We start from the raw sequence: 18,402 nt of genomic DNA, 5'->3' as shown, positions 1-18,402 counted from the left end.
GGGAATACCCGTAACAGCAATGGTTCCACCACTTTCCCTGACACACTATACACTTATAACATACAAATAGATAACAATTACAACCTGGGTTTACACAGTTAATGATCACAGGTTCATTCATCAGTTCTTTCTTCTCAAGGTGACTTTTAGATCTTCCGGCTTGTTGACCACTTCCCAATGCGATGTGTGGATTGGTCCCTTAACTCGAGTCGCATGGGTCCAGCCTTTTTCTGCCGTCCTGATGGCTGTATCTGTAGTTAAGAGAACAAGAAACGGACCTTCCCAACGGGGGTTTAAAGATGTCTCTCTCCACGTTTTTATTAATACTTGGTCTCCAGGCTCAATTTTATGGATTGGGAATCCCAGGGGGACTGTCTGTTCCACTATTCCTTTTTGACGGTTGTCCCTTATGATCCTCGCTGAGGTAGTTATGTATGTACCGATAGATGCATCCTCAGCTTTGGGGTGTTGTATTGGGATTCCATGGGAATAAGGCATTCCATATAACATTTCATAGGGAGATAACCCCGTGTTAGTCTGGGACTTTGTCCTGATGTTTAATAAAGCTAATGGTAAACATTTAACCCATGACATCCTGGTCTCTATCATTAGCTTCGTTAGTTGTGCCTTAATAAGCCCATTCATCCTCTCCACTCTCCCTGAACTCTGCTGATGCCATGGGGTATGGAATTCCCACTTAATTCCTAGAGCCTCTACTGTTTTCTTTAATACTTTAGATGTAAAATGCGTTCCCTGGTCCGAATCGATAGCTATAACCATACCAAATCTAGGAATGACTTCTTCTAGCAAATGTTTAACTACCATTCTGGTAGTAGCTTTTGCAGTGGGATAGGCTTCCACCCAATGGGTGAGTTGGTCTAATATTACCAAAAGATATTGATATCTTCCTACCTTAGGTAAGTCTGTAAAATCTACTTGGATCCTCTCAAAAGGTCTGCAGGCCAATTTTCTCCCTCCAAGGGATTTTGCTCTAAAGTTAGACCTGTTCACTTTTTGACAAGTTAAACACCCTTGGACCTCGTGTTTTGTCAGATCATATATGCCTATGCACCCATATTATTTTAAAAATTGATCAGCTAGGGCTTGGGTTCCCCAATGGGTGGTCTGATGTAGTCTAGAAATTATATGTTTAGCATAAGCTTTTGGTAACATTTCTCATCCATCTGGGAGGATCCATTTATCATCCTTCTGGACAATCCCTAAGGCCTGAAACTTCTGTATTTCCTCTTTAGTAAAGACCTTTTCCTTCTGCTCAGTTAAGGTTTTAATGGGTATTGCTTCTATCTCTCGGGCAGTTGAGGCTGCCTTCTTTGCTTCATAGTCGGCCCGGTTATTCCCTCTAGTATAAAACTCCTGTCCTTTTTGGTGCCCTTTTACATGCACTACTGCTACCTGTTCTGGTTCTCGGATTGCAGTAAGAATTTGTCTTATTAATTCTTCATGGATCAAACCCTTACCCTGGGTATTGATAAGTCCTCGCTCTTCCCAAATGTATGTACTACCCCAAAGGCATATTTTGAATCTGTAAATATGGTTCCTACTTTTCCTTTTAGCCTTTGCAAAGCCTTTAATAATGCGTATAATTCACAGGCTTGCGCTGACCACCTAGGGCTAAGGGGGCCAGACTCCAGTACTGTTTCCTTTTTCCCATCTATTATTGCATATCTTGATTTCCTTTTTCCCTCCTCCATCCGTGAGGAGCCATCAACAAACCATTTTTCTCCTTCAATTAATTCCTCTTCCTCTAAATCCTCCCAGATCTTGGTTTGATACTCTATTAAGCTGAGGCAATCATGTATGAGTAAATCATCTACATGTCCATACAAAAACTGGGCTGGGTTTTGTGCCAAGGTAGTTTTTAACTGTAAATTGGGAGAATGAAGTAAGATTGCTTCATATTTTAGCAGTCTACTATCAGTCAGCCACCTTTCTGCCTTTTGATGCAAAATTTCCCTAACATTATGGGGAGCATATACTTCTAATTTTCCCCCGAAGGTCACCTTAGTTGCTTCTTCTACCATCAAAGCCACAGCTACTATAGCCTGCAAACATGTAGGCCACCCTCTACTCACAGGGTCTAAAAGTTTAGAAAAGTACCCTACCGGTTTCTTCTGCCCTGCCCAATCCTGTGCTAGTACTCCGTATGCTGTGTGATTATCTGTTTCTACAAATAAATAGAACTGCCCCTTTAAATTCGGTAAGCTCAAAACCGGGGCCGTTATCAAATCCTCTTTTACTTTATTCAACTGTTCTTCATCTTTACTTGTCCATTGAATTTTATCACGAGTTAATTTTTCATATAAAAATGTTACTTTACTACTATAATTTTCAATCCATTGTCTACAATAGCCTAAAAGTCCTAACAGCTGCCGAACCTGCCTCTTAGTTTTTGGAGGTGGTAAACTTAAAATTCCTTCCACCCGATCAGGATCAAGTTTCTTGGTTCCCTGATTTAGCCAGTGGCCTAAGTATTTTACCTCTCATTCAGCAAACTGAAGTTTTGATTTAGAAACCTTAAGCCCGATGTCCCCCAAAAAGTTCAGTAACTTGTATCGTGCTTTCTCTAACTTCTTTTTCATTAGTCCCTGCCACTAATAAATCATCCACATATTGTAAAAGCCTAATCCCCGGGGGTAGGGTAAATTGCTCTAATATGGCTTCTAAGGCTTGCCCGAACCGGTTAGGTGACTCCGTAAACCCCTGGGGCAACACTGTGCATCTTAACTGCTGTTTCCTACCCGTATCAGGGTCCTCCCATTCAAAGGCAAAATAGTCTCTACTGCTTTCATCAAGGGGGCAGGCCCAAAAGGCATCCTTTAAATCCACCACACTATACCAAGTGTAGTCTGAGGAGATCTGATTCAATAGTGTGTGTGGATTAGCGACTACTGGGAACCGGGTGACTGTACGGCTATTTACAGCTCGTAGATCCTGAACTAACCGGAATGACCCGTCAGGTTTCTTGACAGGTAATATGGGGGTATTATGGGGTGACATACAGGGTTCTAAGGTTCCTTTATGTATTAAACTTTGTATTATGGGTTTTAAACCTTTTCTTCCTTCCATGGATAACGAGTACTGCCTTACTCGTATTGGTCTCTCTGGGTTTTGGATGGTTACTTTTATCGGCGGAATATCTAATTTTCCTATATTGTCTTGGTTATACCATACATCAGGATTGATCTCTGCTTCATCAGTGGGATTTAAGGGGTGCAACTTCACCACGAGATTATAATTTTCCACCGATAAATTAATCTTTAAACTAACAATTAAATCCCTTCCTAAAAGATTATATTCTGCTTCAGGCATCATCAGAAATTTACCCACGCAAAATTTTTGAGGAGCCTCTATTTCAATAGCTTGAGTTTCATATACTTTAAACGGTTCTCCCTTTGCACCTACAATATTTATGGTGGTTTTAGTAAGGGTGCAACTGGAGGGTAGTTTTTGAACGGTGGATCTCTCGGCTCCTGTATCTACTAAAAATTCTACCTCCTCCTTTTGGGGACCTAATTTCAATTTTACTCGGGGCTCTGTAGATGTTTTAGTCCCCAATAAGTAGAGTCCCTGACCCCCCTATTCATTTTTAAACATCTGCTCATCCTGTTGTTTTTTTTTTTTTTTACAATTCCGCTTTAAGTGCCCTCTCTTCCCACAATAATAGCATTCAATTTCTGCTTCTTTATTTTCTGGTCTATTTGGCTTTCTTTCTTTGCTGGGTCCTTTGTTGTCTGTCCTCATGGACCCTGGTTTATTAACTCTCTGTCCTTCTCGGACGGCTGCAACTAAAATTTTGGCCTGCTTCTTCTGACTTTCCTCATCTCTATGTACATACACCTTCTGAGCCTCTCTCAACAACTCATCCAACCCTCTGTCCTGCCAGTCTTCTAACTTCTCCAATTTCTTTCTTATGTCCACCCACGATTTAGCCACAAACTGTGTTTTCAGCAGGGTTTGACCCACGGCTGCATCAGGGTCAATTCCAGAATACAACTGCAAACTTTTCCTTAATTTTTCTAACCAGTCAGTCGGAGTTTCATCCTTTGTCTGATACTCATTGAAGGCCTTATTTATATTTTGACCTCTGGGAACCGCTTCTCGTATCCCCTGAATTATTATGTCTCTTAAATCACTCATATTTTGTCTATCTCCTGCAACTTGATGGTCCCAATTTGGTCTCTGTAGGGGCCATTTCACATCCCCCTGGGGCCCATGTTGATGTCTTTGGTCCCAGTATCTCATTCCTGATCTCCTAATCATATCCCTTTCCTCAGATGTGAAGAGTATCCTTAAGATAGCCTGAATTTCATCCCAAGTGTAAACACTAGGGCCTAAAAATTGATCTAGTCTTTCAGAGACCCCTAGAGGGTCCTCAAGTAAACTTCCCATTTCCTTCTTAAATTCTCGGACGTCCCCAGAATTTATGGGTACTGATACAAATCCCACTCCACCCTGATTTCCCCCCATGGCAACTTCTCTTAGGGGCAATAAATGTGCCGCTTCCTGGTCTCTCCAAGTCCTACTCCGAGTTTTCATCCCCTCTGTTTCTACTGGGGCAGAAGGGGTCGGGTGAGTGGGTAATTGAGGATATATTACGGGTGGGGATGGAGGGGGTGATGGATTTGGGGATGGTGGGGGATTTGGAGCCAGGACATACGGGGGTGGGGAGGGTTGGTTAGTTGGGTCTTATTGTTCGCGTGGGGGTCCCTTCGTCTTTTTCTTTTTGGTTAAGGCAAAAATATAACTTCTAGCCAAGGATATTATCCAGAGACTGGCATATTCACTTTCTTCTAAACTAAAAGGTTCTTTTTGGTTCACATACACATTCAGAGCTTGACATACCCAATCCTCAAGTGACCCAAAAACTGGCCAACACAATTTATCAGCCCTTATCTGTTTCCCCCCCATATTTCCATACAATAATGTATCATCTTTTCCTTATTTTTTTCTTTACAAGATGGTCAATCATCCCAATATTTAATCATTGATCCCAAGGGACTATCTACTGGTATATCAGGTAAATGGTTCTCCTCCTTTTTGAGGGTACTTCTCTGTGAGTCCCCTCCCGAGACAGAAACTTCACTCTTTTTCTGTCCCATCGTCCTGAGGTGCCTTCTTTCTCTCAATACCTTTCGTTTCCCTCCTTCGGTGGCCAAGTCCCTCGTGGGAGATTGGAACCGCACCTAGAAGAGGTCCGCACTCGCTTCGCAGAGTTTTCTGCGTCTCACACACTCGCACACTCAAGGAATCCCGACCCCAACCAGCGGTTTATACTTACGTATCTCTGCCGCCTGGATCTTCGTGCACGATTTTACAGGGTGTTAGGAGAGCTCATCTTTCTTTCCTTGCTTGCTACGCTCAGGTAATTTGAGTCCGTGAAGGTCAGAGCGAGTCTGGAGCAGGACCTGCCAATCCAGGACCATCCAAAGATGGGGGCGCCCTCCCGATTTGGGGTCGCACACCAGCCTAACTAATCACGTCGGGTTCACCAAAATTGTTATAAACCGTCAGAGCCAATTTTTTATATAACAATATATTTATTTAGAATAGCAAGCAAGCAGCGCTGGGCGGCCGGGGAGTCCGCGCTCCACCAACAGCTCGCAACTTTATGTTATAATTACATTTCTTATATACAGTTCATGCACCCCTTTCTTGTAAATCTCCGCCTTGTCTTGCTTCTTCTTTCTTCACTCGTGCAGGTTAGTTACTGGGCAGATTCAGTCAATCTTCTTAAGGTTGAGTGTCTTTTGATGTAGAATGTCTTTTGATGTAGAATGTCTTTTGATGTGGAGAAGTACAGCCTTGGCAGAGTTAACCACCTTATCTGGTAAATTATAGCCGTTGTCTTTTCCCTCCTTATCTAGTAAGTTATAACTGTTGCCCTTTTCCCGTGACCTTTACGCACCATTTAAGCAAGCCTTGTTATTTACACAAGGCATCTGCTAAATCTCAATATGTCTCTTCCCCCTTCCCGATTTGGTATGTAAGCCTTATTGTCTTCTTTTAATTCAACACGAATTACACAATGTCAGGGAACAATTTGGTTCCCTGTCGATTACAGAATTATTAACAATCCCTCAAGTACCCTCAATATAACTATAAAACAAGGTATTAAACATCAATTTTTTAAACAACAATTATTAAGTTTTCCACAAACATAATTTTTTTGATTTCTTTGTATCAAGTTTTTTAATGCTATTTGCTGTAGCAGCAGTTCTTGTAGTTGGGCTTGTTTCTGTTTTATCCTTTCAATCTGTTTCTGTTTTTCTATCTCTAGATTCTGACATTCTTGAACTGGGTTTGTAGGAAGGCCAATCCATCTGATTTTCTTCTTTTCTTTTGAAATTATGTTTTTTGCTATTAGGACATTAAGGGCATTGTAAACTCTCCGTTTAATACTTTTCTGATTATAAGTTGGTGAATCTGTAGTTAGGTGGTTGTTAGAATTTGTGAATTCTGATACCAGCTCATCAACGACTTCCTTGTATGAAGTTGTTCCTTTATGTTGAACTTTTTCACATACTTTCATTGAAAAATTTTTCAGACCTTTCTAATTTTTATCTCCTTTTTTCTTTTTCTTACTTTTTGAAAAATCTGATTTTATGAATTTTCGAGTCCACTTTCTGTCCCCTTGGACCCAGCCAGAAGTTTCTGTTATGTGTCTGGGTGACTGTTGTTGGAGCCGGGTTATATGGACTCCCAATCAGAACACTCCCTGAATTGGTCAGTCTTTGTGATGTGTTTATGATCATTTGGGGTCCAACATTTACATTGATTGGTAATGTGATTATTGAAATATTACCTTTTGTGGGACTCTGGTTCTGATCTATAAATCCTTTCAAGTCTCTGTTTGTGGAAGTCATACCAACATTTTTTTTCATCATGTTTTTATAGTCCGTAAAACCATCAGATACAGATTTTTACAGAATCTCTAAAATGAACATTTCCAAGTAGGAGTAGAAGAGGTCCGGTAAGAGCCATAGTGGTTGGCGGTCACAGCCCGAAGGGGTTGCAGCCCTTGGCAGACCTTATTAGCCGCACCACTGGTTCCCTATCCGGTCTTGCCCTCTTCCTTAATCTTAAGGAGTGGTGGTTTTATAGTAAATATATAAGAACTCTAAACAATATACAAAAACTTTAAACAATTATAATGTCTCCCCATCGGGGAAATTATGTATTTAAGACACCTAGAACACTTAGCTTTTAGAAATAAACAGCATGGGAGTAACTGCAATGAAATTTTCACAGTAACTTAGCTTATGTTTTTGGGTTTAAATTTCTCTATGTTCTTCTGATGGTTAGCTTAGTTTCTCCAGGCTCAGATGTGACTTTCCACTCCCTCGCTGGACCTTTCACTTGTGATGCATGCGTCCACCCTTTTTCAGCAGTCCTTATGGCCGTTTCTGTAGTTAATAAAACAAGAAAAGGTCCTTCCCGAAGGGGATGTAAATTTCCCTCTTTCCATGTTTTTATAAGAACTTTATCTCCTGGTTCCAGCTGATGAATTCTAAATCCTAAAGGTGGTGTTTGGGCCATCACCCCAATTTCTCTTAACTCTTTTAATCTTTTTCCAATAGTAATTATATATTTCTGGATATTTTGATCCTCAACCATGTTATTCCCCAGAGGCATTCCTTGAAAATAAGGCATGCCATATAACATTTCATATGGTGATAATCCAGTCTCGCTGTGTGGTTTAGTTCTTATATTTAAAAGTGCAAATGGTAAGCATTTTGTCCAGGGCATCTGTGTTTCAATCATCAATTTAGTCAGTTGCTGTTTGATTGTTTGATTCATTTTTTCTACTTTCCCCGAGCTTTGTGGATGCCATGGGGTGTGATATTCCCACTGAATACCTAATGATTGACATAATAATTTTATTATTTTAGATGTAAAGTGTGTGCCTTGATCAGAGTCAATGTACTGGATTATCCCATATCTGGGTATCAGGTGTTCTAATAAAATTTTTACCACCATCTGTGCAGTAGCTCGTGCTACAGGGTAAGCTACCCATTGTGTTAAATGATCTACTATTATTAATAAATATTTTATCCTGCCTACCTTGGGTAATTCAGTGAAATCAACTTCTATTTTCTCAAAAGGTCTGTAAGCCATTTTTCTCCCCCCTGTGGTTGTTTGTCGATTGATTTTTAAAATGTCATGAATGTTACTAGGGTTCAGTCATATCTCATAAGTAACTCTTCAATAGACACTGTCCCACATTCATTATTGACAAGTTAAGCAGCCTTGTGTATATATAAATTTTCATTTGTCCTTTTAAAGTTAATAAATTTAATGAAATATTTTCAAAATATGTACAACAACAACTATCAAAGTATTTGAAAAAGATGCTGTTATAAATAACTGTGAGACAACATATAACAGCTATACGAATTGGTTTTCAGCCTAATCGCTTACAGTCCTTTTCCAAATCAAATAAGAAGCAAGTAATTAGTTTGAAATAGTTATACATTTTTAACAACTTGAAATGAGTATTACTTTTCAGATAGCTAGTAAAGTCTTTTAATTTTGTCCATAAACACAATTAAGTATTAACACAGGACTGTATAGTGTTTATATTCTTATTAACCTGCCAACAAGAATAGTTTATTGGCAACCTTAAATATTCAGAGGCAAAACACAATTCCTTGGCACAGAGGCTTTACAGCAGAGCAACATATTTAAATATAGTCCCATTTTAATAATTCTAGGGCCCTATATAGGGTATACAGCTCACAAGCCTGAGCTGACCATGATGGGCTTAGAGGTCTTGATTCCACAGGTTTTAGGTCCTTATTAATTATTGTTTCACTCTAGTCTGGGTCTCAATTACCTCTAAGCAGTTATGTTGTAATTTTTTTCGATGGTTTTCCAAACAAAATGTGCTGGACTCTGAGCAGAGGTTACCTTCAGTTCTAAATTAGGGGAGTCAATCAATATTGTTTCATATTTTAGGATCCGGCTATTTGTTAGCTATTTTTCCACTTTCTGTTGTAAATACTTCTGACATTATGTGGAGTATACACTTTTAAAGGGGTACTAAAGGTAATCTTTCTAACTTCCTCTATTAATAATGCTGTAGTGACCAAGGCTTGGAGATAAGTAGGTCATTCTCTACTTACTGGATTAAGTAATTTAGAACAATATTCCATGGGTTTCTTAATTCCGGCCCAGTCTTGAGCAAGGACTATTCACAAAGAGATAAAAAAGGTTGTTTGGTTTTTGGGGGTTTTTTTTAGATCTGTGAGGCTTAATACAAGTGCCTGTATTAATGCCCTTTTTATTTTCTCTAATTTCTGATCATCTTCTGTAGACCATTTAAGTTGGTTATTAGTTAATTTCTTATATAAGAATTTCACCTTTTCACTGTAGCTTTCAAGCCATGGTCTACAATATCTTAATAATCCCAATATTTGTCGAATTTCCTTTTTAGTTTGTGGGGGTTTAACAATTTAATAGTGGTTTCTCGGGTTCCTTCTTCAGTTTCTCCTGCTATTAATAGATCGTCCACATATTGTAATAACTTTACCTCTCTGGGTAAAATGAAATCTTAACATTTTCTCTAAAGTTTGTCTAAATAGATTTGGTGACTCTGTGAACCCTTGTGGTAGCACAGTCTATCTTAATTGTTGTTTTCATCGATAGCGATACAGCAGTAGCACAGAAAGCCCCACTCTCTTTGGTTGTTTATATAGTTGACTTCAATTGTAGCCCCGTGGCGCCAGGAGAGGCGGCGGCCGCTGCCGAGGGGGAGCCGCCCCCGCCGCCGCTGCTGCTGCGACTGCAACAAAGGACTTCGCCTGCTGCTGCTGCAGCGCCGGCTCCGCCGCGACCGCACGGAGCCGGACTCCTCTCCTTGACTTTGAATGCTTAAGTTTAATTTCAAAATCAAATCCCTTCTTAATAAATTGTATTCCGCCTCAGGGAGCAAAAGTAAATCATTAAGGCAAATTTTCCTCTCTGTTTCTATTTCCACATCTTTTAAAACGGGTACTTCAAAAGGTTCCCTTTTTGCCCCTACTATTGGCATATAACTCTTCCCTTTTTTTTATTCCCTTAGGAAGTTTTTTGAATAGCAGATTTTTCAGCCCCTGTGTCCACTAAAAATAAAACTTTCTCTTTATGAGGACCAATTAATAATTTTATCAAGGGCTCTGTCGATGTTGACGTTCCCAAAAGATATAGCCCCTGACACCCCTATTCTTCCTTAAACATTTTCTCATCTTTTTCTCACTTATGACATTTCCTCTGAATATGTCCCCTGTTTTTACAGTAGTAACAGACTGGAATTGTGAACCTTTCTCGAGGAGACTGTCTCTTGGGTGTCTGCTCTATTCTTCTTTCCATTTTTTTTTCAGAGGGTTTTGTTTTTTACTTTCTCTTACTGCTGCTATAAAGATCTTAGCTTTTGCCTTTTGTTTTTCCTCATCTCTCCTAACATATACTTTCTATGCTTCCCTAAGTAACTCTTCTAATCCTCTTTCTTGCCAGCCTTCCGGTTTTTCTCATTTCCTCCTTATGTCCCCCCAGGACTTAGCCACAAATTGTGTTCTAAGGAGTGTGGTTCCCGCTACTGTATTCGGATCAATTCCAGAATACATTTGTAGATTTTTTTCCTTAATCTTTCCAACCATTCTGTTGGAGATTCATCTCTCCCTTGTTGTTCATTAAATGCTTTATTAATGTTGTGTCCTCTGGGAACTGCTTCCCTTATTCCCTGTATGATTAACGTTCTCAAATCTCTCATATTCTGTCTTCCTTGGGGTTGTTGATGATCCCAATGAGGATCCACATTTGGCCATTTCTGATCTCCTGGGGGTCCTGCCTGATTCTGTCTTTTCCAAATTCTCATTCCAGCTTGTCTAATCATCCCTTTTTCCTCAGCAGTAAATAAAATCCCTAAAATAGATTGTATTTCTTCCCAGGTATAAGTATTGGGACCTAGGAATTGATCTAGGTTTTTAGCTACTCCGAGGGGGTTATCCAATAGGGTCCCCATTTCTTTCTTAAAATTTCTTACATCTGTGGTATTTAATGGGACTGTCACAAACCCAATGCCTTCTTGATTGCCTCCAAGGGGTACCTCTCGTAAGGGATATAAAAAGGCTCCCTCGGATGCGGTAGTCTGTCTTCTTGTACATGCAGCCGGAGTTTTGTCTAATTCCGGTGCTGTTGGTATTACGGCCACTGGAGGGGGAGCCGCCACAGGAGGTGGATTATCAAGATATGGAGGTGGTAAGTTATCTAATGGCTCCCATTTATCATCTTTTTCTTATCCCTTTTTGTTTTTATTTCCTTCCTCCTCAAACTTCTCATCTCTGTTTAATGTAAATATTGAGGTTGGAAAAGGACGTGAAGTCCTAATCCATAATTCTGCATAATCACTTTCCTCCTGACTAAAAGATTCTTTTGAGTTAACATATATTTAAGGCTTGGCAAACCCATTCCTCAAAAGATCCAAAAACAGGCCAAAAGACATGTGGTCTTAAAGGCTCCTTTGGCCATTCAACCATGCAATATTGAATTAATTTTAATTTACTTTTTCCTTTTCTGGGGCCCCTTTCATTCCAATTTTGAATCATTGTCTCTAGTGGACTTTCTGGTGGTATATCTGGTAATTTGCTCCCTTCTTTCTGGTCCTGGGTCCTCGACTTTGACCCATCTACGAATTTTACTGTGGCAATTCCTACAGCCCTTGGTCACTGGTAAGAGTGTCTCGCAGGGGGTTCAGGACCTATCACCCACCCACGAATCCTATAGGAATCGCTTCGGTCCTTCACCGGCCAACCGCGGTTAGAAGACCTCCACAATCACTTCGGAACTAAGTTCCGTCTCAGTCACACTCTTACACACACAGGCAACTGTAATAGACAGGGAACCAAATTGCTCCCTGACATTGTGTAATTCGTGTTGAATTAAAAAGAAGACAATAAAGCTTACATACCAGTCGGGAAGGGGGAAGACACACATCGTGATTGACTAGATAAGGGGGGAAAAGACCATGGACCAGATAAGGGGATTAACTCTACCAAGACTGCATTCCTCCACAACAAAAGACATTCCACAGACACTCACCTTTTTGAGCAGATTGACCGAATCTACAAACCTGTGAAGAAAGAAGAAGCAAGACAAGACGGAAATTTACAAGAAAGGGGTGCATGAACTGTATAAAAGGAATGTAACTATAACAGAAAGCCCGAGCCGTTGGTGGAGCGCGGACTCCCTGGCCGCCCAGCGCTGCTTGCTTGCTATTCTCAATAAATATATCAATTTTATATAGAATTGGCTCTGTTAGTTTATAACACAACCGAATCCCACCGAACCGAACGGTATACACCTTTAAATACTTATGACTCCGTCGTCTTCGTTCGGGTCTTCGTGCGCAGAATTACGGGCAAAATAAACTGCTGCAGCCAGCAAGGGAGCTCCAAAAAAAAATAATAAAATTCTTTGCTTGCCCTTATTCCGGTTCAGGATGGTGTTAGTCCCGATTCGACTGGATCAGGAGCCACCAAATGGTGGGGGCACCCTCCCCTGATCAGGTCAGAATGCAGAAACCAAGACCATCCCGGACGAGCCCCCAATTGTTATAAATGAATTTAGTCCCAAACAGGATTCTAAACAAAGTTAACAATTTATTAAATGAATAAAGGCAAGCAAACAGCGCTGGGCACGCCGGGAGATTCTGCTCTACCAAGACGCGCGCTGTGAAAAACAAAACAGCTTCTTTTATAGTCTAACGTTCGTTACATAGTCATACTAGGCGTGTTTTTCTCCATCTCCTGGTTGTGTGGGTGCTTAGAAACTTATCTCTGACCAGGCTCCCCGCTGTTCGCGCCAGACAGCAGACCTCCTGTGTAACCGCCGACACCTTGCACAGCACCAGCCGCGATCACCAGAACCCAAACAAGTCCACAACAGACACCTCCCCCCAACAAATACACACAACAAATGGCCCATCAAGATCCCAAGCACTGCAATCCCTGAGGCCAAACACGCATCCAAATGCCTCAGTTCTCTTCCAGGATAGTTAACAACAGAACCGGTTTTGGGTTGGCAAAAAGAGAATGAACTATGTACATATCATCTGTCTCTTCCTGGCCTGTGGTTATACAAGGATCGACAAAATGGTTAAAGATTATATAGACAGTGAGGGTCACATTTTATTATGCGGCCCTAGCATTGTTTATATTGACATGAATCAGATCAACATATTTCACATTACTGGACTTCTAACGAACTTTTGCTGAAGAATAAATCTTAAGTTTTAACACCTGTTGGATTTGGTTAGTTGTGCATCTTTAACATTTTAAATTGGCGTAGTCGGCAGGATGGTGTTAATGGAGGAGTTATTATGGAGGCATGGCTGTAGCCCTTCTCCCCCAGGTCTGGACTGGGCGAAGGAGAAGGGGTCTGACCCGGCAGCGGTCGGGGAGAGAGTAGAACTATGCCGCGGAAGTAGTCGAGATGGCAAAGGCAGTGTGTGCGCCCTCCTGGGCATCTGCTTGATTCGAGCACAGAACTGAAAGAGTGATTCTGCTAAAAGGCAAGGGGTAATAGATTGCCTGAAGGTGGAATTGGAGGAAAAGGATGTGCAGCCCCTTGTTAAAACAGGCACACGGGTCCGCACGGTGGGAACCCCCGAAACACTATTTGCACAACCCTTTGGTTGGGACCCGAGCTCGGCGAGTTACAAGCTAATTTTTTGCGCAAGCCGGGAGAAACCGAAACTGAGTATTTGTGGAGAGTTTCTCTAACGGGGGAGGATCGGATACTGTTGAGTGATGATGAAGAATGAAATTACTGGGGATCGGGAGTGTTTCTGAGTGCTGAACCGGTGGGTGATCAGTCGATAACGTCCCAAGTAGCCTACTGGGCTGGGGGTGTAGACCCCAAGGAGAGGAGAATCTGTTACTATCCGGGAAAAGGGACTTTTGGAATTAACGGAGGATAGCAGGAAGGTCTGCCCAGCCGATTGTAAACCCCGCCCTGAGCGGTCTCGAATTCACGGACGGTCAGGTCGGAACTACGATCCTGGAAGGAACGTTCTCTGGCGGAAGGCACTGGCACTTGGGGTAGTCAGCTGACGACATCCGGAAGCTGGTGGAATTGCTGGAGGGGAAAACTAGAGACCAAAGGGAAGCGCCAGCAACCCCTCCCCCTTGGGAAGAGAAATGGGACCCTTTCCCGGTACTGCGAAAGGAAATGGAAGGGCTAAAAACTCGGAGCTGTGGTTTGGGGTTCAGGCTGCCCAATCCGCATGGTGAATATTTGCCAATGGTCTGCAGATAAAGAGCCTTATATACACATTCCTGTGGGCCCAAAATGGATAAGTTTGGAATTCTTAATTGATACAGGAGCCCAAATTGGTGTTTAAAATGAATGACAAGCTAGTAAGCTGGGAATTAAGCCATCAAGAAAGGCTATAAACATTAGAGGAGTAACAGGGGCGACAGTGTAATAAGTAACTGTAGGTAATTTGCTGATCAAACAAGTTAAGCGAGGGAAACGAACTTGTTACACCATGTAATGAACGGGTTAACTTTGTTCATGAAATCGCACATGGGGGTAGAGACATTCTCCACAAATACCCCTAAAAGTCTTACTGCTAATCTTGACCTTTGGTCCGTGTATTTTAGATAAAAGTTGTAGCCCTTGTTCAAAGCAGAATAGAATCAATTTGGCTAATGGTGCTAAAACAACAAATATGATAATTTACTTACATACTAATCGGGAAGGGGGAAGACACACATTGTGAAAAAACCCAAGTGCTTAAATGTTGCGTAAAAGTCACGAGGAAAATAACAAATATAATTTACTAGATAAGGGGATTAACTCTACCACGACTACATATCTCCACAACAAAAGACATTCTACATCAAAAAGACACTTCCCCTTGAGAAGATGGACCGAATCCGCCCAATAATGAACCTACACGAGCAAAGAAAAAAAAGGGAGAAACAAGACAAGGTGAAGATTGACAAGGGGGGGGGGGGGGGCATAAACTGTATAAAAGGAATGTAACTATAACCTAAAGTTGCGAGCTTTTGGCGGAGCACTGCCTCCCCGGCCGCCCAGCACTGTTTTGCTCTTTTATCGCTTGCTAATAAATTCGACCTTTTTTATTCACTACAAATTGGCTCCTCCAATTTGTCACAAGCGTCTATAACAAATTTGGTGCCGTGACTCGGATCCAGGTTCTTTGGTGCGGACCCTCACAAGCGGGGAGGCGCCCTATCCCTGGATAGCCCCGTCTTGAGAAGGTGCTGCCACCACACCCTGGACCCACGAACCCCTTTAAATTACGATAACTGAGCAAAGGAACCTGCAGGACCCCTTAAATTTTGTGCACGAAGACCAAGCGAAGACCCCAGGAGCGGGTGAGTATATAAGTTGTGAGCCATTTGGTTGGGGTGGTTATCCCGAGGTGCGACTGTGTGAGAGGTCTCTCTGAGATCACGCGAGTGCGGACCCTCCAGTAGTGCAGTTCTTGTAGCCCGCGAGGGAGCGAGTCACGACCGAGGGGAAGTGAGTGTGTGTGTGGATAAGGGCACCTCGGAAGATGGGACAGAGGAAAAGCAAGTCCTCTGGACCCATGGGGATGGGGAAGAAAGATAAGTTACCAGACATACCCCCAGATAGTCCCCTAGGCCTGATGATAAGATATTGGGACAGTTCACCAAAGAGAAAGGAAAAATCTAAGGAGAAGATGATTAATTATTGTATTGAGAATTGGGGTGGGAAACCTCTCAGCAATCCTCATGTATTCTGGCCCGTGTTCAGGTCTTCTGAGGATTGGATATGTCAAGCTCTGAATGTATATGTGAACCAAAAAGAACCTTTTAGTTTAGAAGAAAGTGAATATGCCAGCCTCTGGATAATATCCTCGGCTAGAAGTTATATTTTTGCCTTAACCGAAAAGAAAAAGACGAAGGGACCCCCACGCGAACAGTGGGCCCCAACTAACCAACCCTCCCCACCCCCGTATGTCCCGGCTCTGAATCCCCCGCCATCCCCGAATCCATCACCCTCTCCATCCCCACCCCGAATATATCCACAATTACCCACTCACCCAACCCCTTCTGCCCTGGTAAAAACAGAGGGGATGAAAAATCAAAATAGGACTCAGAAAGACAAAAAAAATGACACATTTATTGCCCCTAAGAGAAGTTGCCATGGGGGGAAATCAAGGTGGAGTAGGATTTTTATCGGTACCCATAAATTCTGGGGACGTCCGAGAATTTAAGAAGGAAATGAGAAGTTTACTTGAGGACCCTCTAAGGGTCTCTGAAAGACTAAATCAATTTTTAGACCCTAGTGTTTACACCTGGGATAAAATTCAGGCTATCTTAAGAATACTCTTCACATCTGAAGAATGGGATATTATTAGGAGATCACAGATGAGACACTGGGACCAAAAACATCAACATAGGCCCCAGGGACATGTGAAATAGCCCCTACAGAAACCAAGTTGGGACCATCAGGTTGCGGGAGATAGACAGAGTGTGAGTGATTTGAAATACATGGTGATTTGAAGAGTGCGGGAAACAGTTCCCGGAGGTCAGGATGTAAATGGAGCCTTCGGTGAGTGTCAGAGGGGATATGAAGCTCTGACTGACTAGCTGGAAAGGTTGGAGAGAGGTTTGCAGTTGTGTTCTGGAGTTAGCCCTGGTGCAGCCGTGGGTCAAGCCCTGCTGAGGACACGGTTTGTGGCTGGATCGTAAGTGGACATAAGAGAGAAATTAGAGAAGTTAAAAGACTGGCAGGACAAAGGGTTAAATCAGTTGTTGAGAGAGACTCAGGGGGTGTATGTACGTGGAGATGAGGAAAGCCGATTGGACTGGAAAGTAGAGAAGCAGGAGTTGAATGCTATTGTTGTGAGAAGAGAGGGCACTTGAAGCAGAGTTGTGGAAGGAAACAGTAGGACGAACAAATGTTTGGAGGTGAATGGGGGGGTCAGGGGCTCTGCTTATTGGGGACTGGAACATCTACGGAGCCCCGAGTGGAACTGAAGTTGAGTCCCCAACGGGAGGGAGTGCAGTTTTTGGTGGATGCAGGGGCCGAAGGATCCACCGTTCAAGGGCTGCCCTCCGGCTACACCCTTGCTGGGAACACCGTGAATATTATAGGTGCAAAAGGGAAACCTCTTGAGGCCCTTAGTGATTTACTCTGGCTCCCTGGGGCGGAATACGGTTTGTTAAGAAGGGGTTTGGTTTTGAAACTGAACTTGAGCGTTTAGGGTCAGGGAGAGGAGTCCGGCTCCGTGCGGTCGCGGTGGAGCCGGCACTGAAGTGGCAGCGGACAACGTCCTTTGTTGCAGCAGCAGCGGCAGCAGCGGCGGCGGCAGCGGCGGCAGCGGCAGACCCCCCCCGCCCCCGGCAACGGCCGCCGCCTCTCCTCGCGCCGCGGGGCTGTAATGAAAGTCAACTCTGTAAACAGCCAAAGAGAGTGGGGCTTTCTGTGCGACTGCTGTATCGCTATCGATGAAAACAATTAAGATGGACTGTGCTACCACAAGGGTTCACAGAGTCACCAAATCTATTTGGACAAACTTTAGAGAAAATTTTACAAGAATTCATTTCTACCCAGAGAAGTCAAGTTATTACATTATGTAGATGATCTATTAATAGCAAGAGAAACTAAAGAAGGAACCCAAGAAACGACTATGAAATTGTAAAACCCCCACAAACTAAAAAGAAAATTCGACAAATATTGGGATTACTAAGATATTGTAAACCATGACTTAAAAACTACAGTGAAAAGGTGAAATTAACTAATAACCAACTTAAATGGTCTACAAAAGATGATCAAAAATTACAGAAAATAAAAAGGGCATTAATACAGACACCTCACCAAAAAAAAAAAAGAAAAAAAAAAGAAGAATCAGAGAAAATAATTTGTCAAATAGAGAGACCCAGGAAACAGCCCTGAGGACTCAGATCACCAAAAGTAACATAGTAATCTTCTTTATGTTCCTATATAATAGTTCTAAGAGTAAAATATGTTACTCTGCTGTAAAACTTCTGTGACAAGGAATTGTGTTTTGCCTCTGAATATTTAAAGTTGCCAATAAACTATTCCTGTTGGCAGGTTAATAAGAATATAAACACTATACAGTCCTGTGTTAATACCTAATTGTGTTTATAGGCAAAATTCAAAGACTTTACTAAACTATCTGAAAAGTAATACTCATTTCAAGTTGTTAAAAACGTATAACTTTTAAACTAGTTACTTGCTTCTTACTTGATTTGAAAAAGGACTGTAAGCGATTAAGGTAAAAACCAATTCATATGGCTGTTATAGGTTGTCTCACAGGTATTTATAACAGCATCTTTTTTCAAATACTTTGATAGTTGTTGTAGTACATATTTTAAAAATATT

The 18,402-nt window shown here is 42.0% G+C and overlaps 1 protein-coding gene across 1 annotated transcript; it reads right to left on the bottom strand.

Annotated features, from left to right (window-relative positions):
• Positions 1-6,139: 6,139 nt before the first annotated feature.
• Positions 6,140-6,773, bottom strand: LOC126035552 (transcription factor Dp-2-like). The gene is given in 2 exon segments (XM_049794194.1): positions 6,140-6,683; positions 6,685-6,773. Coding segments are annotated over 2 exon segments (633 nt in total).
• Positions 6,774-18,402: the final 11,629 nt, after the last annotated feature.

This window comes from Accipiter gentilis, chromosome W (genome assembly GCF_929443795.1).
Source record: "Accipiter gentilis chromosome W, bAccGen1.1, whole genome shotgun sequence".
In the NCBI taxonomy this organism is placed as follows: domain Eukaryota; kingdom Metazoa; phylum Chordata; class Aves; order Accipitriformes; family Accipitridae; genus Astur; species Astur gentilis.
Note: the sequence above shows the minus strand (reverse complement) of the source record. Positions and strands in the feature narration are given on the sequence as shown.